The sequence below is a fragment of the Phyllostomus hastatus genome, unplaced genomic scaffold (assembly GCF_019186645.2).
Source record: "Phyllostomus hastatus isolate PE091 unplaced genomic scaffold, TTU_PhHast_1.1 phas_contig_198, whole genome shotgun sequence".
Taxonomy (NCBI): domain Eukaryota; kingdom Metazoa; phylum Chordata; class Mammalia; order Chiroptera; family Phyllostomidae; genus Phyllostomus; species Phyllostomus hastatus.
In genome coordinates this window covers 5974631-5998662 of record NW_025333715.1, presented here as the reverse complement: position 1 = coordinate 5998662, position 24032 = coordinate 5974631, and the positions used below count along the sequence as shown (strand labels likewise).

The following is a 24032-nucleotide window of genomic DNA, read 5'->3' as shown; positions in this document are numbered from 1 at the left end:
ACTGTTCGTATTTTTGATCATCTTTGTCTTACATAAGTCCCTTTAACGTTTCATATAATAGGGACTTGGTGACGATGAACTCCTTTAACTTGACCTTATCTGGGAAGCACTTTATCTGCCCTTCCATTCTAGCTTTGCTGGATAGAGTATTCTTAGATTTAGGTCCTTGCCTGTCATGACTTTGAATACTTCTCTCCAGCCCCTTCTTGCCTGTAAGGTTTCTTTTGAGAAATCAGCTGAGAGTCTTATGGGAACTCCTTTGTAGGTAATGTCTCATTTCCTCTCACTGCTTTTAAGATTCTCTCCTTAATTTTAATCTTGTCTAATGAAATTATGATGTACCTTGGTGTGTGCTTTCTTGGGTCCAAGTCTTTGAGAATCCCTTAGCTTCCTGGACTTCCTGGAAGTCTATTTCCTTCTCCAAATTGGGGAAGTTCTCCTTCATTATGTTTTCAACTAAGGTTTCAATTTCTTACTCTTCCTCTTCTCCTTTTAGCACCCTTATGATTCAGATATTGGAATGTTTAAAGTTGTCCCAGAGGTTCCTAAGCCTCTCTTCATTTTTTTGAATTCTTGTTTCTTCATTCTGTTCTGGTTGAATGTTTAATTCTTCCTTCTGGTCCAAATTGTTGATTTGAGTCTCGGTTTCCTTCCTGTCACTGTTGGTCCTGTACATTTTCCTTTATTTCACTTTTCATAGCCTTCACTTTTTCTTCTATTTTGTGACTGTACTCAACCAGTTCTGTGAGCATTCTGATTACCAGTGTTTTGAACTGTGCATCTGATAGGTTGGCCGTCTCTTCCTCACTTGCTTGTATTTTTTCTGGAGTTTTGATCTGTTCTTTCATATGGGCCATTCTGGGGGTGGGTCTTGGAGCGCCTTTTATGTAGTAAGGGGTGGAGCCTTAGGTATTTGCCAGGGTGGGGCAACCCACGTGGCTTCACTGTGATGCTGTATGTGGGGGAGGGGTCTAAGAGGGAACAATGCTTCTTGCTCAGCTCTCTGCCAGCTTTCAATTACTTCCTTTGCTACCCATAAGAAAATTAAGCCCTTCTGGTGCTGATTCCTGGGTGGGTGGGTGGGTCTCTCCAACGAACTTTCCTGTGAGGCTGGGAGTTTCTCCCACTGCCGCCTCAACGCCCACAGGTTTTTACAGTCAGAGGCTTTGAGGCTTTATTTCCTCACACTGGAACGCTGGGTTGTGCGGTCTGTCTCCCTCCCCAGTTGTTCCTCCCGGTTTATCCGCACACAGATGTGGGACCGCCTGCCCTGCCAGCCACCACCTTGCTGTGAGTCCTCTCTGCCCGGCTGCCCACCTCCGCCCCTCCTACTGGTATGGCTAAATGTTGCTTTTTTAATTCCTTGGTTGTCAGACTTCCATACAGTTTGATTTTCTGGAGATTCTGGTCGTTTTTTTATTTTTAAATTTGTTGTTGTGCTTCTTTTGGTTGTGCGAGGAGGCACAGTGTGTCTACCTACGCCTCCATCTTGGCCAGAAGTCTGTATCCTACTTTTAGGCTTAGTGATGGTTTAGGTAGATAAAGAATTCTAAGTTGGAAACCCTTTTCTATCAGAAATTTGAAGACAAAATTCCACTGTCTTCTTGATTCCAATATTGCCACTTAGGAGTTGGAGTCATTCTAATTCTTATTCATTGTGTATAAAGTGTTTTATCTCTAACATATAGTAGAATTTCCTCTTGTCTCCAGCTTCTAAAGCTTCTCCACGTGCCCCTGAGGGCTATTACTTTCATTTGAAGAGGTCAGCTGAAAGTCAACTGACTTTTCATCAGGCGACTCATTTCCTTCAGCTTTAAAAAATTTCCTCGAATGCTTTAACTAATTATTTTCTCCTCTGTGCTGTCTCCGTTCTGTCCCCCGAACCTCCTCTGTTCACATGTTAGAGCTCCTAGACCAGTCCTCTAGTCTGCCTGTTTCTCTCTCTCCTTTTCCCCACCTTTGTCTTTGTGCTCTGCTTCCTTGGAGATTTTGTCAGCTTTAGCGACAGTCTTCACATTGGGTTGTTAATTTCTGCTTTTATATTTTTAATTGCCAAGAGCTTTTTTTTTTTGGTTCTCAGAAATGTGTTCTGTAACATTATGTTCGTGTTTCATAGATGCAACACGTACTCTTAACTCGTGTCAATGTTCGGTGTTGGAAGTTTTTTTCTCAGATTCTGGCACTGCTTGCTCTCTGCTGGCAGTCAAGAATGCGGGATCACAGGGCTGAGCGAGAGCCGAACCGGCCTCGGGTGTGGGACTCGCCAGTTCCCAGCTTCAGCGTACAGTCTTCTGGGTGGGTCATCTCTAGGGGAGCTACTAATGTCAGTATCTTTAGTTCTTTTCTCCAAGGGGCTTAGGTTCTTGTGAAATGGTTTTCCTGCCTCCTGCCTACAAACTAAAGACCTGGCTCCCAGGGGCTGAAGTCCGGTAGGGAAAGGGGCTGGATTTTCGGCATTCGGTGTGTGTTTGCGCATGCTCGCTTAGTCCTGCAGCGGGTGTTCCAGCACCCGTGTGCTCAACTATACCTGACATCTTTCATTTCAGACACCCCCCCACTTGCTTTCTCCAGAAAACCCATCTTTAGACTCCGGCCAGAGGGTGTGGACGTAGGTGGGGATTCAGGGCAGCAACTGTTCATCTGTTTGTCAAGGAGGAGAAAGCTAAGGATTTAACTGCATTTCGAATAGCTGTTTTTAATTCTCTGTATTTAGCACCAGCCTCTGAAAGCAACATGTGGAGTAGTTTTTATTACCTTATTTTAAAACGAGGCAAAGAAATCTTTTGGAGGCTAAAATACTTTTCCAAGATCACAAAGCTAAACAGGGGCAGAGGTGAGACTCAGATTCGTCTCTGATGTCACAGCAAATGATCCAGGCGTGTCCAGCCTTCGGCCCAGGATGCGAATGAGGCCCAACACAAAATCGTCAATTTACCTAACCACCCCCCCTTTTTTTGCTCATCAGTTTTTGTTAGTCTTTGTGTATTTAATGTGTAGCCCAAGACAACTCTTCTTCTTCCAGTGTAGTCCAGACATGCCAAAAGGTTGGACACCCCCCGAACCATTATGGTACATGTCCACACCATTTCTCCACATCAGAATTACTTTTACTTTACTATAGAATTCTGTTAAATTCTGGGTATAAAATTTACAAGGCAGGCAACCCGGAGGGTGAGGGGATAAGGGGACTCGACATCTTATCCATAAGGAAAAGCTGATAGATATGCAGATCTTTACCCAAGAGGGAGAATGGGAGAAAGGGTGAGGGTCTGTATGTAATTATTAGAAGACCGCCACAAAACCTTAGCCACATTTATATTCCATTTCTCACATTGTGCCTGAGTTAGAACTGAGGTTAAGAGGTGAAAGCTATGGAGGAAGACAGATTTTAGCCCAGTGTTGGAAGGGAAGCTTCCCAGTGGTCCTCTGCACAGGAAGTGAGCTGCTTCGGGACATGGCGAGTGTCCGGTCACACCGGGCGCAGGCGCAGCCTGCACGGCCTCGGGGCAGAACTGTCTCAGGCCAGGTTCATGCGTCAGGAGGACAGGACAGCATGTCCTTGGTGAGACACTAAAATTCTAGGACCCACATCGTAGCTGTTAAATGACTGAAAAACCATTCTAGAAATAGTTCACTCCGGTCAGGAGGAAGCATTTTAATGAGAAACACTTAAGTAGGCCAGGAGGAAATAATGTTTGAGTCAAATATTAATACAGCGTTACCCTATGTATTTGAAGAGAACACAGCTATGTTAGTGGCGAATACACAACGTGGCTAAAATACCTCGAATTGAGCTTCATGCTAGTGGTTTTCAAAGTTGGTCCCTGAACCAGCAGCAGCAGCAGCAGCCTCAGCACCTGGGAATTAGTTAGAATAAAGGGCTCGGGGACCCCCCCACCCCCAAAGCCCAATGGAATCAGAAACGGAGGGCTGGACCCAGAACGCTGACTTTTGGCAAACCTCCAGGTGTCTCTGGGGAGTGCCAACACTGGAGAATCACTGCTTGCTACTATACGTCCACCTTTCGTTTCCTTTGTAGCGGCAACGACTGACTAAATAGCGTGCCACTGTTTACAGTTTTGCAGCTTTGGTTCAGAGGCTCCGCGGTGCCTTTGCTCATGAAGAGCCACTTCACTCTAATTGCTGCGCACCAATCTACTTTTGTTTCCAAACACTCCGCAGCTGTCCCAGGCACTTCAGGCCGCGCTCCGGGTGCCTCTCCCTGCCCGCCCCGGCCCCCTTCTTGGCTCGCTCAGAATTATTTGGGTATCTTGTTAACAGTCATCCCCTCCATACAGTTGATCTGCCAAAGCTGAAACACAGCAATTACTGCAAATAAGCTGCAATAAATGGCTGTATGTTGAAATCTCATTGTGTGATATGTACACACCAGTTAATGCCGCATGTGCCTGAAGACAGCACCGACAAGACCGAACACCACCCCAAATGCTGGGTAATCTGTAGCCTTTCATAGTCAAGTAACCTTGAAACATCACTACATTACATAATGGTCATATTACAGCTCTAAATTTAAAAAGCATTAAGAGCTATTGGCAAATTAAATGACACAGCAAAAATTAAATGACAAACACATTCCTAGAAATGTTTTAGAATTTAGTTAGACATGTAATTTTTTTCTGTAAGCTGTAGGTCCTTGGCCATTTAAATACTTCAGATAGTTCCTTGTAAACCACAGGGATTTCTTTTCATTCTCTAATTCATTTCATTCAATCTTCCTAGCTGGTTTACAATGGCTGTCAAGGTAGCTATACACATAAATTAAAATATCCTGACTTTGTCCAGTGGTTTAAAAACGTGATATTTTATACAAGCATTCATAGCAAAACTATTTATAATAGCCGAAAGGGGAAACAACTCCAATGTCCATCAACTGACGAAAGGATAAATACAGTGTGGTTATCTGCACGATGGAATACTGTTTAGCTATAGAAAAGAACGAAGTACTGATCCGTGCTATAATGTGGATGACCTTGAAAACATTATGCAAAGTGAAAGACACAAAGGCCACATGTTACCGATTCCAACATATGAAATGTCCAGAATGGGCAAATCCGCAGAGACGGAAAGTGGATTGGTGGCCGCAGGAGCTAGGGAGAGGGAGGAGTCGGGAGCAGCTGCCACAGAGAGCAGGGCTGTTCGGGGTGACGCGCACACACCTGCGGCCGGAAGAGCGGCTGGGATGGCCCGGGGCGGGGCGGGGGGCGGGGGCGGGGGGACGGGGGGGGGGAGGGGGGGGGGCAGGCGGCAGCGAGGCTGTGACCTCCCGGTGGGACGGCGCTCCCTTCAACATGGCGCCTCGGAACCAGCCTGACCAGCAGCTCGGGGTTAGCTGACACAGTGTGCAGGACTATTTTCTACCAGTTTCCCCATTTCTTTTAAGGAAACTGTTCATTTTTCTGGCTCTGGAGCTTTTTACAGGCAGAAGGAGAAGGGCGCACTTACTGGGTCCTGGGTGTGTGTGTGTGCGTGAGTGTGGTGTTTGGCCTCTCTTCCTAGCTGAGATGAACTGAGAAATACAGAGTAACGACGACTGAAAACCAGAGGAAAAAGTAAAAAAGGAACCAATGAGAAACAGAAACGAAGGAGGAGGCCAGAGAGAACCTCCCCATTATCCCAGCATGAGAAAGTACAGTTTTCTTTGCTCCAAACAGATGGGAAAGTACAGCCCAGGGCCGTCCGGCACCCCTACCGGGGCTCGGAGAGTGGGAAAAGCTGCCTGCCACCAGATCAGAGTTCTACGCATCATCTAGCTCTTTGGTTTTCCTTCTTAGTATGCATGATAAAATATCCGATGACCCAAAAGAATAGTTTGAGCTACAGGTAGATGACAAAATTCAAACAGAGGGGCAGAAGGAACAGGCTGTTCTAAGAACAGAATGATTCAGTATTAAAAGGTCAAAAGGCTGCGGCAGCAAATCCATCCCCCTCGTTCAGTGAAAATGCTAAGGCGTGTGACGTCGCTGCCTTCCGCGGCCTCCCTGATAAGTCAGGTCTGCTAAAATAAGAATGTGCGAGGAGTTTTTCACTTGCCCAGCTTGTTCCCTAAAAAGACACTCCCTATAGACAAATACTTCTCAAAACCAGAAGACAGATAAAGTAGTCCCCCCCTTATCCTCAGGGGATATGTTCCAAGACCTGTATTTATAGCTGATCCTTGATCTGTGCTAATCTACTTATATTCAAAATTTTTTCCATAAATACTATAAATAATGTTTCTCTTCCTTTTGATCTTCTCAGTAATGTTTTCTTTTCTCTAGCTCATTTTACTGTAAGAATATAGTGTATGAGGTCTGTCTGGAAAAAGTCCAGCCATTGTTAACAAAACAAGACCGGTTTGCGTGACACCCACGTTACCCGGCAGCCAGGGAGAGTGGACTGGAATGTGTGTGCGTGAACAATGATGACTTCACTGCGGTAGTCAGGGGCGGGCAGTAGACATCGTTGAGTGAGCCTGTGTACTGTGTGACCCTTGCATTCAAAATGACTGAGCAAATAGAGCAAAAAATCTGCATCAAATTTCATGTTAGGCTTGAATATTCCTCCGCGGAAATTATTTGAATGATTCAGAAAGGCTGCAGCTATGGGCAACTGGTGACTGGCAGCTTCATCACAACAATGTGCCTGCTCGTGCGTCACATCTTATGCAGAGGTTTTTGGTGAAACGTCAAATCACCCAGGTGACTCAGCCCCCCTACAGCCCAGAGTTGGCGCCCTGTGACTTCTGGCTTTTCCCAAAACTAAGATCACCTGTGAAAGGGAAGAGATTTCAGACCATCGATGAGATCCAGGAAAATACAACCGGGCAGCTGATGGTGCTTGGGACCTATGTGAGGTCCCCAGGTGCCTACTTTGAAGGGGACTAAGACGCCATTGTCCTGTGCACACGGTTTCTTGTATCTTGTATCTTCTCCAATAAATGTCTCTACTTTACATATTATATGGCTGGATGCCTTCTGGACAGACCTCATATACTACATGTAACACACAAAATAGGTGTGAAATGACTGTTTACTTGTCAGTAAGGCTTCCAGTCAGCAGCAGGCTATGAGGAGTTACGTTTTGGGGGACTCTAAAGTTATGTGCGGGTTTTCAGCTGCTTGGGTGGGTGTTGGTGCCCCCAGCCCCCATGATGTTTAAGGGTCAATTTTATTGTTTTTCCTATACATACATACATACATACATACATACTTATGATAAAGTTCAATTTATCAATTAGGCATGGTAATAAATTAGCGACGATAATACAACGGAACTATCATAACAATATACTGCAATACGAGCCGTGTGAATGGGGCCATTCATGTCAGAGGACCCTCGCTGCAGTTTCTGGGTGGGCCCAGTGCTCTCCGGTTGGTGTCTGTTGGAGCACGTTTTCTGAGCACGTCTCCCGCCCACAAATTAATGCCTTTTCCGTCCTAACTGAGCCGTCACCACCCGCTGTGGCCGTAACTTCTGCAGTTTGAGCTGCAACGACACAACTAGCACAAAATTCTTTTTCCTTCTTCACAATTCACAGATTTTTTCTCACCGTAGATCTTAGCAACCTTAGCATATGGATTCTTTCTTTCCTTATTAAGTCTCGAGCTTTTATCTTTTCATTTAGAAGAAGTGCTTTCTGGCTCCTCCTCGGCACATGCTAATCGTCAGCATCGCTACTCTTGTGCTCGGGGGCCATTGTTGAGTGCAATAAGGGTGACGTGAACGCGAGCACTGAGACCCCACGGCAGTCCACCTGGTCCCTGGGATGGCTACTCGGTGACTGATGGGCAGATAGCGTGCCCTTCGTGGACAAGCTCGACAAAGGGATGATCAATGTCCCGGGCGGGATGAAGGGGGGTGGTGTGACATGCCACCATGCCACTCAGACCAACATGCGATTTAAAACTTATGGATGGTTTATGAAATTGTCTATTTCTGGAACTGTCCACTGAGTGTTTCTGAATCCCAGTTGACCAGTGGTAAGTGGAACTTTGAAATGCAAAACCACAGCAGGGGCTACTGTACTATCTCCTTTATCCTCCACCATCCCCAGTAGTGCCAGCGTCCGTGGAGACCAGCCAGCCATCCTCACCTCCTCCACAATTCCTTGAACTCCTCAACCATAATGACCACCAGCTCTTCCTCCGAGCACTCCCTAGAACAGGGGTGCCAAACTCATTTTCACCGGGGACCACATCAGCCTTCTGGTTGTGTTCAAAGGGCCTAAATAATTTTAGGACTGTATAAATGTCACTACCCCTTAACTGCTAAGGAGTTGAAATTACATTCAGCCCCTTGAAGGCCAGCGCGAGGCTGAGGTGGCCCCCGGCGAACGTGAGTCTGACAGCCGGGGGCTAGACCGCGTCACCACTCAGAACTGCCTCGCTCTGAAACCTTGCGTGCTGAGATTCCTTTCCTTCTCAGTTACTTCCAGGCCCCTCATTCCTTTTAATGTGTCTACACTTTGGCCTCATGGAGACAGCAGACCCAACGACCCTTGTGTTTTCTCCCACGCTGCCAGGGCCTGCCCGGCTCTGCCTCCTGTCTTGTCCAGCGTAGACTCCCACTGTCCATCACGTTCGCCACTTCCTTGCTGCCCCATGGCTGCGGTGGCCCCTTCTGCCTTACCCACAGCCGAGTCCTAGCCCAGGAGTGAGCAAGCCCGTCTGCAAAGGACCAGACAGTAAATATTTTAGGCGCTGTGGGACAGACAGTGTCTGTTGCAACTACTCAGCTCCGCTGTTGGGGCGCAAAAGCGGCCAGAGGCAACACGTGAACCGGTTAGTGCGGCGGTGTTCCAGTAAACCTTTGTTTATGAAAACCGGCAGTGGGCCAGATTCGGCCCAGGAGCTGCAGTTTGCCAATCCCTGTCCTAATCGTATTCGAACAGAAATATCTACCTCTTTTCATTCCTATGCCCGGGCTGCTCAGCACGAGTGGAGAAAAGCAGGAGAGCCCGTCAATTTGGACCGCTGCAAACGACCTCTCCTTCGTCTTGTCAGTTCCCTCTTCCGTTCCCTGGAGCGGCTGTTCTGAGTCTTTTCCGGTCTCTCCACAGCTGTGCTGTCATTCCAGCGACGCCAGACGGTAAGACGCGGAGGCCAAGACATACGGTGTATGGTGCCGGAAGGCTCAGTACCCCTGAATTACTGAGATCAGCGAAACCCTTCCCTCACACCCGATGCCGCCTCTCTCCTTCCTCACTGGCCTGCAGGATGAGCGACTCCTTTTCCGTCCTGGACTCTGGGCCACCTCCCCCAGGTCATGCGCCACCTCCTTCTGCCTCGTCCTCTCTCGGCGCCTACCTCTCGCCCAGTTTCCTTTCCTGCAGTGGCACTGCCTCCCTGCCTCGCCCCCTCCAGATCAGTCCTCCGCATCCCCTGACGGAGGAATTTTTCTAACACTCATTTGTAAAGCCTCTCACCTGACGCAAAACCTTTAGTGACTTGCACTGTCTCCAAAAGAAAGTCCAAACTTAACCCTGCACACACAGCTCCTCACCATCTACCCTGGCCTCCCCGTCCAGTGTTTCTTTCTATTACTTTTTCACGGCATTTCCGATTCCTTCTCCACGAAGCTGCTTTCAGTTTGCTTGTTAAACATGCAGTGCCCCCTGAGTGCAAGGCGCTGTGGTTGGTGATGAGGATATAATAATAATGGGGTGTGCAGGGTCCCTTCCCTCATAAAGCTGACATTCCAGTGTGGGGGAAAGACATTGAAAACTTAATGCATATGTACTTCTATTTGATTAGAGTGACAGTGAGTCCTAGGAAGGACAATGATAGGGTACACAAGCTATCATGCATTTGGGGGGGGGGGGACTGGAAGTCATCTAGGGGTCAGGAAACCTTGAAGAAGTGACACGTGAGCTGACCTCAAAGGATGAGGGAGAGTGGACGAGGGGAGGGGCGGATTACAAGTTGGAGGGAACAGGAGTCCAGAGGTGCCGAAGCCACGCGGTCTATTTGACAGATGGAAAGGACATCAGCCTGCCGAGGGGCAGAAGCTAGACTGCGCGGGGCCCGGAAGGCTAGTGGATCTTTGGGCATGTGGCGAGCAGTGCCCGGATTACGTGGGCAGTGTGCGTCATCGGGCCGTTCTGGATATCCCACGGAGGACACATTGGAGCGCCACAGAGTTTCCTTGCTCAGTCACAGCTCTGTATTATTCCTCGGGCCGGAATGCCCTTTCTGGAAGAATATAAGTTTACTTGTTCCTGAGAATGAATGAGAAATTCTTGGGTACTTCTGGAAACCACCAGAGGAGATTTGGAAGGGCAGGTGTGGGGGGGGAGAAGTACCCCTACAACATGTACATTTTAGTGCCACTGGAAGAGCAGTGAAAGGAGCGGTGTCCCCTCCTCTGGAACAACCTCCTCTTCCTGGAGAAGAGGGGGACAGAAAGCAGAGACAAGTAAAAGAAGAATGCTTCCAAAGAGGATTTTTTTTGTTCATGTTGGGGTGTTTTGTTTTGTTTTGTTTTGTTTTTAAGACTTACCCCATGTCATTAAGGTCTTGAGGTGTTCCTCATCCGTCTGAGCGATGCTGGGCGGTGCTGGCTCCTGGGAGTCCTTACTGATGACAGTCTCCTTCACTGGGTCAAACAGTTTGAATGCGGGAGAGACATAGAGTGTCTCTACGGAGGCCTGGTTATAGAAAGTAGAATCTGACTTGGATAGTCTTAAATGTGGGCTGATAGACTCTTCTTTACTCGATGACCAACATGCTGGCAAAGTTGTCAAGGCTTCAAAACTTTTGGCAGCTGAACACTTTTCTGGAGGCGTTTGCAAGGGGTTTTCTGTTGCAGTCTTTGCAACGGTACTGTCTGATTTCTTGTCTAAACTCACATTTGTCTGCAGAGACGGGTTTTTTCCTGAGGGAGTAAGTACAGCATCTGTAAAATCAAAAAATAAAACTAAAAACACTCTGTTTCATAATACCTCCATTTTTAAGTATATTTTATTGATTATGCTATTACAGTTGTTCCATTTTTTTCTCCCCTCTCTCCCCCACCCTCCAGGGTCCGCCCCCCCATCTTAGTTCATGTCCATGGGTTGTACATATAAGTTATTTGGCTGCTCCATTTCCGATACTATTCTTAACCTCTCCCTGTCTATTTTGTGCCTACCAATTATGTTTCTTATTCCCTGTACCTTTTTCCCCATTCTCCCTCTCCCCTTACCCCACACTCCCTGCTGATAACCCTCCATGTGATCTCCATTTCTGTGATTCTGTTCCTGTTCTAGTTATTTGCTTAGTTTTTGTTTTTTAGGTTCAGTTCTTGATAGTTGTGAATTTGTTGTCATTTCACTGTTCATGTTTTTGATCATCTTCTTTTTCTTAGATAAGTCCCTTCAACATTTCACATAATAAGGGCTTGGTGATGATGAACTTTAACTTGTCCTTATCTGGGAAGCACTTTATCTGCCCTTCTATTCTAGCTTTGCTGGATAGAGTCATCTTAGATGTAGGTCCTTTCCTTTCATGACTTGGAATACTTCTTTCCAGCCCCTTCTTGCCTACAAGATTTCTTTTGAGAAATCAGCTGAGAGTCTTATGGGAGCTCCTTTGTAGGTAATGTCTCATTTTCTCTCACTGCTTTTAAGATTCTCTCCTTATCTTTAATCTTGGCTAATGTGATTATGATATGCCTTGGTGTGTTTTTTCTTGGATCCAACTTCTTTGGGACTCTCTGAGCTTCCTGGACTTCCTGGAAGTCTATTTCCTTCCCCAGATTGGGGAAGTTCTCCTTCATTATGTTTTCAACTAAGTTTTCACTTTCTTGCTCTTCCTCTTCTTCTTCTGGCACCCCTTTGATTCAGATGTTGGGACATTTAAAGTTGTCCTGGAGGTTCCTTAGCCTTTCCTAATTTTTAAAAATTCTTCTTTCTTCATTCTGTTCCGATTGGATGTTTATTTCTTCCTTTTATTCCAAATTGTTGATTTGAGTCCCAGTTCCCTTCACTTCACTGTTGATTCTCTGTATATTTTCCTTTATTTCGCTTTGTATAGCCTTCATTTCTTACTTTATTTTGCGACTATACTCAATCATTTCTGTGAGCACTCTGATTACCAGCATTTTGAACTCTGCATCTGATAGGTTGGCTATCTCCTTGTTGCTTAGTTCTTTTTCTGGAGTTTTGATCTGTTCTTTCATTTGGGCAGTATTTCTTTGTCTTGGTACACCTGTTACACAGTAAGGGGCAGAGCCTTAGGTGTTCTCCAGGGTGGGGCAACCCATGTGGCCGTACTGTGATACTGTATGTGGGGAGGGGTCAGAGAGGGAACAATGTCACTTGCTCGGCTCTTGCCCCACTTTCCGTCACTTCCCACAAGCGGTTCGTGCCCTTTCAGGTGCTGATTCCCAGGTGGGTGGGTTTGTGTATATTCTAGAGGGACCCCTTGGGTCTCTCTAACAGACTCTCCTATAAGGCTGGGAGTTTCTCCCACAGTTGCAACACCCACAGGTTTTTTCAGTCAGAGGTTTTGAGGCTTTATTTCCAGGTGCTGGAACCCTGGGTGCGTGGTCTGTCTCACTCCTCATTTGTTCCTCCCAGTTTATCCGCACACAGATGTGGGACCACCTGGTCTGCCAGCTGCAGCCTTGTCGTGCATCCTCTTTGCCCCGCCTGCTTGTCTCCGCCCCTCCTATTGGTCTGGTTTCTTCTTTAACTCCTTGGTTGTCAGACTTCCATACAGTTTGATTTTCTGGCAGTTCTGGTTGTTTTTTGTTTTTAAATTGGTTGTTGTCCTTCTTTTGGTTGTGCCAGGACGTGAAGGGCATCTACCTACGCCTCCATCTTGGCCAGAACCCTGGAACTCCAAGTTTTTATGTCACAACAGAATTCTCTTCTATTTAGTTGTTTCTACTTTCTTACAATATTTCCATTCTGCCTGTGTAAAGTATACCCACACTATAATTGATACATTAGTCATTTGGTGGCTGTCTTCTCTCTCCTCACTGAAGCTCAAGGAAAGAAAAGCTTCAAATAATTTGTCTTACAATATTTTTCCCTTCACCAATTTATCTGTCTCAGAAACTACTATATTTTTAGAACCTTCAAACTTCTACCTTTTAACAAGATAAACTAGAGAAAATTTGCCATATCATACTGGTCTATCCTTAAAGAATCCCCAGGTTCTTTTTCTCCTGAAATAAAAAATGTCTTCTTGCCCCAGTATCTCTACAAAGCCCGTAAAAAAAACCCCACTACTTTAGGTAGCAGCCTGACTATATAAATCCTTTGTCTACATGGGAGAAAAGAAGCAATCTCTCCAATCCACTGTGAGGATTACTAAAATGTAAGTTCCATTGGGCCAGGGATCTTTGTCCATTTTATTCATTAATATCACCAAAGTACCTAGAATAAGACAAAGTCCTTGGACTACAACAGACAAATAATATTTTTTACAAATGGAAGAAACTGGAGGAATTCTAGGGATTTGAGATTGGAGGTTGATCAGATATAGGAATAGCCCTTGAGTCTATGAATTGCGAGCACACTCCAGACTTCTAGTTGCAGACTGTTATCACCACTCAGTGCCAGGACTTGCTCTCAGGTAGTTTCATCAGAGTTGAATACGGAAAGGAAGGAAATGATGTCTAAGAAAGAGTTCATGGATTAGAAGCATAACTGGAGGAGGGAGGGCAAAAGGGAGATTGTGTCATTTGAAGCTCCCCAAAGGCAAGAGGATATAGGAATCGTGTAATTCGCTATTGAGAGTTTATGTATCAGAATGTACCTCAAAACACACCTTATAATGCTCATTTATATGCTAGCATTGTCACTTTCAGGCACTGTGTTGTATCAGGAAAAGCAAATTTTCTTTGATTCAGAAAACCTTCCTTTCCATTTTCGTCCATAGTTGGAGACCAGCCCGGGCAAAAGTGCTGCTGGTATACCAGTTAGACAATTCAAGAGACATACATCACTAACTCTATCAGGAATCCCATTTTTCCCCAAACTTCTCATCTCCAAACTTTCTCATCTTTTAAAACTCGATTCGAGTATCACCTTCTCTATGTCCTTTTCTTCCCTCCCTGTACCCTATGATGTCTATCTTACCACATCCTGTTTGGAGCCCCATGAAGAATGATAACATTGCATCTCATTTAATTTCATCTCATTTATTACAAGGCTCCTCACCCCCCAGCCCCTGCAAACAGCCTCCTTGGAGAGACCTTATTAGGAATCATCTTTGCATCCCAGCACCTAAGAGTGCCATTCCCACAGGGTATAGTCAGTAAATGCTCATTGAATGAAAAGACAAACTGAAGCATAGAATAAAGAAAAATGTCTTTGCTTTTCTAAACTGAGTGTAGTTTACTTGATAATGATTCAAGGAAATGGAAAATTGGTAGATGAAAACAACTTCCAGAATACTCCTAATGTGCATATAATCAAGTTAATCTAGTTGGTAAAAGTTCTGTTAAAAATACTAATATATGCCTAGTAGAATACTAGATTTACAGTATTCCAAAGTGCATGTGCATCATACATCACCTCATATACATAAAAGCATTCCTTAAAAGTAAATTTCAGTGAAATATTTTCCATGGACTTTCAATTTACATGTGAAAAAAATGGGGGAAAAGTCTTTTTCTATAGTAATAGAGTCATCTTAAAATGTAACAATATGTAAACCAAGATAATTCAGAATGATAATGACTTTCTGATGAAAATATTCATAATAGCAAAATCTAAATCTCAAAATTGGGATATATGAAATCATCTACATAACTACTATTTTAATGTTTAGTACAAAAACTTAAAATTACAAAAAGAATAAAAAATATCTTGAAATTCAAAGAAATAAACCAGACTGAAGCCATTCTGTTTCTAGTCCAGGAAGAATGGAATGCAGCTTCTTTGCTTATAACTTTTTTTTTTAACCAGTAACATTTTTTAAGGAATAAAATACTGTAATCTAAAAAAAAGAGAAAAATAAAAAATAATGATTCTAAATGCATAGATTATCTAAAAGAAAAAAAGTTATGTAACCAATGCTAAAAAGGCATTCAGGTTCTAGAAAGCATGTTAAGCTGGGTTTCAAATCTGCCCTCAGCTCTGCGCTACCCCCACGCTTTCTGTGCAACAAGCTGTATTAATCCTCTCATTTTAATCCCTACTTTCTCCCCCGCAAATCCTTCAAAAACTCCCTCTTGTTTCAGTGACAAGTCTAAATCCCTTGAGTTTTAAAGGTCCTCTACTGCTTATTTTCTATGCCTTCTCAGTAGGAAACTAACCTCAGCCTGGCTGTTCTTTTCATTACATTCCCCATATGGGTTCAGGCGCCTGTGCCTTCATTCCTCCATTAGTTTGTGCTTATCTTCATTACCACTGCTTCCTCGCAGGGATGTGTGCCCTGGAGCACCCCCTCTCCCTTCTCCACCCATTTAAATCCCGTCAGTTCCTCAAGGCCTAGTGCAGTGATTACTACTGCTGGAGGCTGCTGATATTCCTAGTCATGCCTATCACTCCACCCTAGTACTTTGCTTCTCTGAAATGGCAAATATTTATTTCTGTAAACTCGTTTATTTCACCTAATTTTATGTGGTATAGAGCTTATCACATGTCATATCAAGTGTCTGCATTCTGACTTTATAGCCTTTATCAGGCTTTTGCACATTGGAGATATGCAAATGTTTGTTAAGTGTAATAATTATTTGATTGTAAATGATCTAATATCAATTTTACATGTTGACTTTTTGTGTATAAAGATGTATACTATATGTGAAACCTAAAAATAAGGATGATCAGTCAACAAACACTTATTGAGCACCCACTGTTTGCACTGGACTATATTAGATTCCAAAGACATATGGAAGTGGAGGTCATAGTTCCTATTGCCAATCAACTTAAGATCAAGTGTGGATTTTGTACAGACGGGTAGAAAAAAGAATACACATAAAAATATGTAGATATATAAATATAAATAGATAGATACTACATATGCACAAACAAAAGTACACAGAATGGGGCGAGAGTAGGTTTACAATTGTGGGCATGCAAAACACAGAGTCCATTCTTATTCTTATTTATTAATTATTGTATTGTTTTCCAGATGAACAACTGTAAATCTAGGTTTGCCCCACCATGTATATGTGATGACACATAGAAATAATAAAAATTACTAAATGACTAATAATACAGTTCAATATCACAATGTCTAGGAGATTATATTTTCTCAAATGAGTGGACATAAAGAACATATTTAGGTTGGCCAAAGAGTCCATTTAGTTTTTTCCATAAAATAAAAGACACATTTTTCATTTTCATCAATAACTTTAATGATTTGGATATTTTGAGTAGGTTGGCTAACTCCTGCTTTTGGCTTCTCGGGAGTAGAGGCCAGGGCTGCTGCTAAACACCTTCTAATGCATTAGACAATCCACAGCAAAGAATTATTTGGCCAAAATGTCAATAGTACCAAGAAACTTTGCAAACTACTTTTCACATGTTCGATCAGTCACAGCACCTTCTCCATACACTACACAAATCTTTTTGTGTGTTTCAGTTGCGTTTTTACCTTTCTTGAAATAATAAAGCATAGTATGCTGAAAATGTTGCATATTTTTTCCATCTTCAATATTAAAATGGCTGCACAAAAATTCACCCATTTTGCTAAGCTTTTTTAATAAACTGCATGCAGACTTGATAGCTGTCACAATATAATCTAACAAAATTGTTTTGAATGAAGCTAAAGACAACTAAGTGCTACGAGAGCCATCGTACAGAAAAAAACTAAACAAACTTTAGGGCCAACCCAATATAATAGTAAAATGCTTCAGTCCGGATTCTCCTAAAAGCAGACTCTGAGAAAAAGATTCAGATGCAGGTGGCTGATTTGGCTGGTGATCCCAAGAACAGAAGTGAGCGGGTGGGAAAGGTAAAGTGAAAAAGGGACAAAAGAGAACAGTGTATTAATGACCAGGTTTACTACAAATGTGGACAAACGAGGCTCAGTCCTGGTGGATGTCTCAGCATGGGCCACTCAGGAATGGAAAGGTGGACCGTTTACCCAGTGTCTTGCTGTCACTGGTTGAGGGTTGCCTCTGCGAGCATGAAATCTTTGTCATTTCTTGGCTTTTGTGCATTTAGGCTGAACAAGTCTCTTGGCTCCAAATGGAAAGAAACAGAACACCTCTCAGGTAGAGAAGCAGAGAGACAGAGGCACTCTCAGTGTACATGGGAACTGGTCACCAGGTCTGCAGTTCTAGTCAGGGGTAGACCAAGAGAATACGGGTGGGGCATTGATAGCATTTGCCACACAATATATTCATTGATTTCCTCTCCTTCCTCCACACCCAAACATGACAGAAGTGGCACAAAAAGGTATAAACCTAAAAGGGCAAATAGAACAGAAGAGAGGACAACAAAAGATTGTGACATCAACAAATTGTTAGAAAAGGAAAAGTTGACGGAGTGAAGAAGCAAAACAATAAATGCCTGCAGAGGGGAAAGCCAACGTGAAAGAAATCTATTCTTATCACAGAACTCCAAAAAGTTTTAGGAATTTGAGGACAGGGTACCTTGGAATTATGGGGAATTTATGATTCATTCTTTTTTGGGAAAAGATCTTCATTTGTACAAAAGATAGAGATTTTTTTTTTTGTTTCTTGGATATACAAATAAGTGTAGAAAAATATATCTGGATGCGGAGTGTCTGACAGATGGGCTGTGTCAATTATTAAACTATTGTCCTTAATCTCTGTGACACTGGGGCCGGGATGTCACAAACCACATTTCTGTTTTCCAACTAATGATTTGTTAGGTTCTGCCAACAAGAGGGGCTAGAGGAAGGTTGGAAGGCCAGCGTAGGAAGAAATGACTTGCTCCTTCCTGTTTTCTTCCTGCTCCTGACAGCATCGCCTTTACACTGCTTCTTCACTCCATTCACCGCATTCCTTCCAGTTGCCTTTTCCCAGCATCTGTAGAAGCAGCCTTACCACCCTCCCTTCATAACAGCGGCAGCCAGTCACACCCCACCTCTTGAGAGGCCTGGGTCACGGAGTTTGTGGTCATCACCCCACAAAGCCAAGCTGCTAAATTTTAATTTCTCCAACCTCTGCACTCTGCCCCCAGCCCTAGGCCTGGTAGTTTATCCCTGTAGTTACTGCCGCCGTGATCCCTTGGTATTCTCTTTTCACTTTTTAATATCTAATCAACATCTGGTTGATTACATAATTTACATAACTCTCTCTATTGTATTATGTTTTTGTTTATAATGACAGAGTAGTTCCTATTGGACCGACCCTCCTGTAGATAACAGCTAGAAACTCTAGACAATATGTAAAATTCCAACCACCTAAAGTTATAGAAGAGCAACCAAAAGTAGGCAGAAACTGGAGGGAATCAACACTTGGAAGAAAGGAAGATCGCTGGGTAAGTTCCCTGTTTTTACAACTCATCACTCGAGTTTCAGTCAGCTCCACACTGAGTACTAAAATTTGGCTAAACCTATAGGTTCACTGGCCTGCAGATCTAGAGGACAGGGCTTGGAGTTCCCACGGCAGTGGAAAGTGAGGGGGTAAATCCCAGTAAAGAGGGAGCCACCAAGGAAGCCACACTTACTACCATCACAGTCAAACTGCTGAAAACAAAACATTAAACAGAATCTTGAAAGTATTCAGAGAAAAGACATCACACAAGGAAAGAATGATATAAATGACAGCCAACTTTTCATCCTGAACAATGGCAGTCAGAAGACAGTGGAATGTCCTATTTTTTAAATAATGAAAAGAGGAGAAAGCTGTCAATGTAGAATTCTACATCTAGCAATAATATCCTTCAAAACTGAAGGCAAAATAAAAACATTTTCAGATGAACAAAAACTAAGAAAGTTAATTACTAGAAGGCAATTTATAGCAAGAAATGCTATATAATATAGCATATATAAGAAATACTATATATAGGAAGTAAATACTTCAGGTTGAAGAAAAATTATAACAAATGGAAAGCTGAGGGTTTGGGAAGGAATGAGAAGTGCTATAAATGAGAAATAAGAAAGCAAACATAAAGTATTATTTTTCCTCTTACTTTCTTAAAATGTGTGACTGTTTAAAAATTAAAACACTGTGTATGAAGTATTACAACAAATACACAAGGTCTGTCCAGAAAAACATTGTTAATATAATGAGAATAGTTTGTGCAACATCGATGTAACCTGGCAGCCAAGTGGAGTGGACTGGAATGCACATGTGTGAACAATGATGACTTCACTGTACTAGTCAGTGCGGGTGGTAGATGCCATTGAGTGAGCACGTGTACTGTGTGAGTCACATTCAAAATGACTGAGTGAGTACAGCAAAAAATCTGCATCAAATTTTGCATTAAGCTTGAATACTCCTCTGCAGAAACTATTCGGATGATTCAGAAAGGCTGCCGCTATGGGCAACTGGTGACTGGCAGCTTCATCACAACAACATGCCCGCTCATGCATCATGTCTTGTGCAGTTTTTCAGTGAAACATCAAATCACCCAGGTGACTCAGCATCCCTACAGCCCAGATTTGGCGCTCTGTGACTTCTGGTTTTTCCCAAAACTAAAATCACCTTTGAAAGGGACGAGATTTCAGATCATCGATGAGATTCAGGAAAGTATATGGGGCAGCTGATGGCAATTGGGAGAACTGCATGAAGTCCCAAGATACCTACTTTGAAGGGGATGAAGGCATTATTGTCTTATGTACAAATGTTCCTTGTAACTTGTATCTTCTTCAACAATGTCTCTATTTTTCATATTACCTGCCTGGATACCTTCTGGATAGACCTCGTAAATATAACTTACATGGCAACTATCACATAAATGATGGCTGGGAGATTGGACCTGTATGGTTGCAAGATTCTAACATTTTATGAGGTGGTGATACAATGGGACTATACAATGTTAAGGATATACAATTTAATCCTAGAGAAAATACTGAAATTCATGCAAAGAAGTACAACTAAGAAGCCAATTGATCAGTTAAAATAGAATTTTAGAAGTATTGAATTAGCCCAAGAGAAGACTGCAATGAAAGAACAGAGGAACAAAACACAGATGGAACAAGCAGAAAGTAAAAGAGGAAACCTAAATCAAACACTATCAATAATTATACTAAAATGCAAATTACAGAGCATAAACTTTCAGACTGGATAAAAAAATAAGATCCAATTATATGCTATATAGAGGAGATGCAACTTAAAAACAGTCAAATATAAGTTGAAGGACTGAAAAATTCAGCAATACCATGCAACAATAAACAAAAAAGCTGAGTGGCTATCTTTTTTTTTTTTAAGGGAGGGAGAGAAGGAGAGGAACATCCATGTACAAGAGATACCTAGATCGGTTGTCTCCCTCACACCCCCAACCGGGGACCTGGCCTACAACCCAGGCATGTGCCCTGACTGGGAATCAAACTGGTGACCCTTCAGTTTGCAGGCCAGCACCCAATCCACTGAGCCATGCCAGACAGGGCATGGTGGCTATCTTAATATCAGATAAAATAGGCTTCAAGAAAAGAGGTGTTCCCAGAGAACAAAGAGGACATTTCATAAAGACAAAAGGGCCAAACATCTGGACGATATGACATTATAAATATGTAACTGCCTAATAATAGAGCTACAGATAAATGAAGCAAAAACTGACAAAATTACAGAGAGAATTGGAGAAGTCTCACTAAATCACATCTGGCAATTTTGACATCCCTTCTCAGCAGCTGATAGAACAGACAAAATATCAGTATGAATATAGAAGATGTAAACAGCACTATCAACTGTCTTAATTTAATGAACATCTGCAAACCACCACACCCAACCACACATTTTTTTTTTTTGCAAGCTTGCAAGTGTACGTCTGTGTTTACTGAGATACACCATGGTGGGCCATAAAACAAGTCTCAGTAGACTTTAAAAGCATAACATCCTACACTAAGTGCTCTGGCCATAGTGGAATTGAATGAGAAATAGCAATAATTCACTTAGAAGAAATTTCAAGACACGCTACAATGGAGGCTACAATGTGCTGCGTAGCAAAGGCGGGGGCAGGGGGGCAGATACAAACCATTCAGTGTCACCAGAGCAGGGTGTGTGGCAGGGTGGACGGGCCAAATCTGGAGAGAAAGGAAGAAGCCAGGTCTGGTGGACCTCTTGCCTGACAGGCGGGAGTGATGAGGAGTGAAATGAAAATCTTAATACGTCCTCTTTGAAACTCGTTCCTCTACAGATGCTTCAACAGAGCTTTGCTGGCTCTCCTCCAGTGGGCCAGGCAATCTTTCCAGTAGTCTTCCCTGGCTCTGTTTCCTCTGTCTTGCAGAGGAAAGACCCTTGACCCTTTTCTCTTCTGTCCCTACCATCTCCCAGGGAGACGCCATCTGTTACCTTATTTAAACGAGGACTAGGTCTGTCACCTCTATGCAGGCAATCCACACATTTCAATCCTCAGCCCTGACTCCCACTGAGGTCTAGCCCCCAGTATTGACCTATCCCTCTGCACAGGGAGGTCTCACTACCCTCCAGCCTCTCCATCCTTGGGTGTTTGTTTTACCTCTATTAATATGACCATCAACTTCCCAGCCACTCAGGTTATTCCGGAGCTGTACTTGCCAGCCCAGCCTCTAAATGGTCTCCACCCCCCACCCCCTGACCCCTCAGTTCTTTCCACACAGCACAGCCAGGGTCTCTCCTCTACGTCTCAAACTACTGGACATGGTTTACAAGGCTCTGCATAGATTAGTCCCTATTTGCCTCTCTCATCTTACTTTTTACTACTACTTTTCTTAAAACGGTATGATCCTGCTATACTTCAGCTCTTTCATTTCTTCACATTTGTCACGCTTCCTCTGCGCACCAGCCTTCACCGATGCTGTTCCTTTGGTCTGCAATGCTCTTCTGCCTCTTTTTATCTGACTGGTCCCCAGCTGCCAGGCTGATGCCCTTTAGGTGCACGTACATGTTCTCGTCTCTGCATTTTTGCTTGTGCTCTTCCCTCAGCCTAAAATACCCTTCATCCCGACCCTTCCTCTCTGTCAAAAATGGCTCAATCTTCAACACTCAGTTCAAATACCACCTGCTTTGTGAAACCTTTTCTTTATCCTCCAAGCAAAGAAATGGATCCTTCTTTTCTTTGCTTTTGCTTAATACAATGTGAATATTTATATTTTTGCTTATTTTGTTATTTCCAATATTACTCATTTGATAAGTATGAAGCGCAAGGACGTGGCTCTGATAACATCAGCAAACAAATTCATTGTTTATGACTTGTTATAACGTCTTGTTTGTGGGTCTGTCGCCTGCAGCAGACCGCGGACCCCTTCAGGGCACACCACTTGGTCAGTGTGTTCAATCCGAAGGTGACTGGCAGGTGCCTGGCAGTCATTTGATACTGTGTGTGTTCAGTGGATCATTATCATTGATAATGAGGAGTTTAATCACTAAAACTCAACGGTAGAGAAAGTCTTAGAGGACATTCCAATTCAGTGCCTTTGTGACCAACACGCGGACCTGAGGCTTCAGGGCCAAATGATGACTAAGTGGCAGCAGCAGAACTAGCACCGCAGGCTCCTGGGTTCTAAACCGATGCTCTTGTTCACTCCTGGGGGAGTGAAGGGAGGAGCAAACGTCCGGTAGAACCTGCTGTGCCAAGTGCTTCTTTACCAGCCACTGTTCTAAGGGCTCCCGACTGTGAGGTGACCCAAGTGTACCTTGGGGTCACTCCATTCATCCTGGGTGGTGCTGTCGGATACGCAGGGCCCTGTGGAGGGAGCTGAGTTAGGTACACGGTTGGCCTATGTACCCGGGGTCCATTTAAAGAACGAACAGCATTTATGGAAAATGTTCTGAAGCCCAGCAGAACTCAGTGGGGATTCGATGGAGAACAGCCATGAATGCTGTCGTTCTCTGTTTCAACACAAAGCACAGAGGTGTACACTCTGTAAACCCTAAAGCGCTGTTTCGCGAGGGCTGCCCACTTTTCTCTGAAAGGGAATTTCTCTGAATTCCACTGAAAAGGCAGAGAGGACTAGAGAGTGAATTGATCTGGCTGGCCTCCTTTATCTGGCTTCTCATTTTCTTTCCATTCAAACCTGAACGTCAAAGAGCTTTGTTCTCAAGCACCCATCCAGCAGACTCCCGGGTGGGAAGCCCAGAATTAAATTCAGACGACACCCGGCTTTCTTGGCTGCGCAGTGCTTTACACCTGCTAATGTATTTGATTAATGCGAAAAAACGGGACCTTGAAATGCTGGCTTGATTATTCTTGATAGTTATCTCTAGTAAGAAGCTTATTCTCTATGTAAGACATCAGACTGCAAATTTAAAACCAGACTCTCACTCAAATGCCTGTGGTGAGGGAAAGAAAGAAAAAAAAAAAAACCCCAAGCAACACACCACCATTCTTTGAGCCTGAGGACAAAAGAGAACAGCTACGCTATTGAAGGTACTGAAATGTTGCTGCTAGTTTGGAGATGATGGAATCATTTTTGAAAGAGAACTTCAGATTTAATTCTGAGTTAAGACACTTTGCCACTAGACAGGAACATTCCATTCTGGTAACGCTTACATTTTTCAATAATCCCACTGCCTTGTTCCAGGTACTACGATTATTGAATATTATTTTATATTCCATTATACTGTGAATTTAATAATGGGTGTTACATTCCAAGAGAGCTATTGCCGTGATCAATTCTCCTGCCGGTCTGATAAATAGTATCCAATTACAGCGACAAAAGCGGAGAGCTGGCAAGCATGACAAAAGATGGATCCCAAAATATGTCTTTCTGTGGCTTAAAAATGTGTAACTGAAGGAGCTTCTACTTCAGTAATCATGTTAATCAAAGGAAATAGCATCTTAAGGTAATAAGGCCATTTTGCTAAGAGGTCACAGTTATAAATTACTAACATAGAAGAATGATTTGAATTGCTCATTGAAATGTTGGTTTAAAGTAGATAAGCCACTAATTTAAAAATGAGTATTTAATGTGAAACTTAACATATCTGACATGGAAATATTAATATACTTGTTTATAGTATATATATGAAACCCCAAATAATCA

The 24032-nt window shown here is 43.4% G+C and overlaps 1 protein-coding gene across 1 annotated transcript in view; it reads right to left on the bottom strand.

The window, feature by feature from the left end:
* The window catches only part of ENTHD1 (ENTH domain containing 1), a 102435-nt gene that overhangs the window by 4538 nt on the left and 73865 nt on the right, over positions 1-24032 (bottom strand). Inside the window, exon 5 of the mRNA XM_045835078.1 lies at positions 10498-10893. Within this exon, the coding sequence (XP_045691034.1) occupies positions 10498-10893 (396 nt within the window). The remainder of the gene's footprint in view (positions 1-10497; positions 10894-24032) is intronic.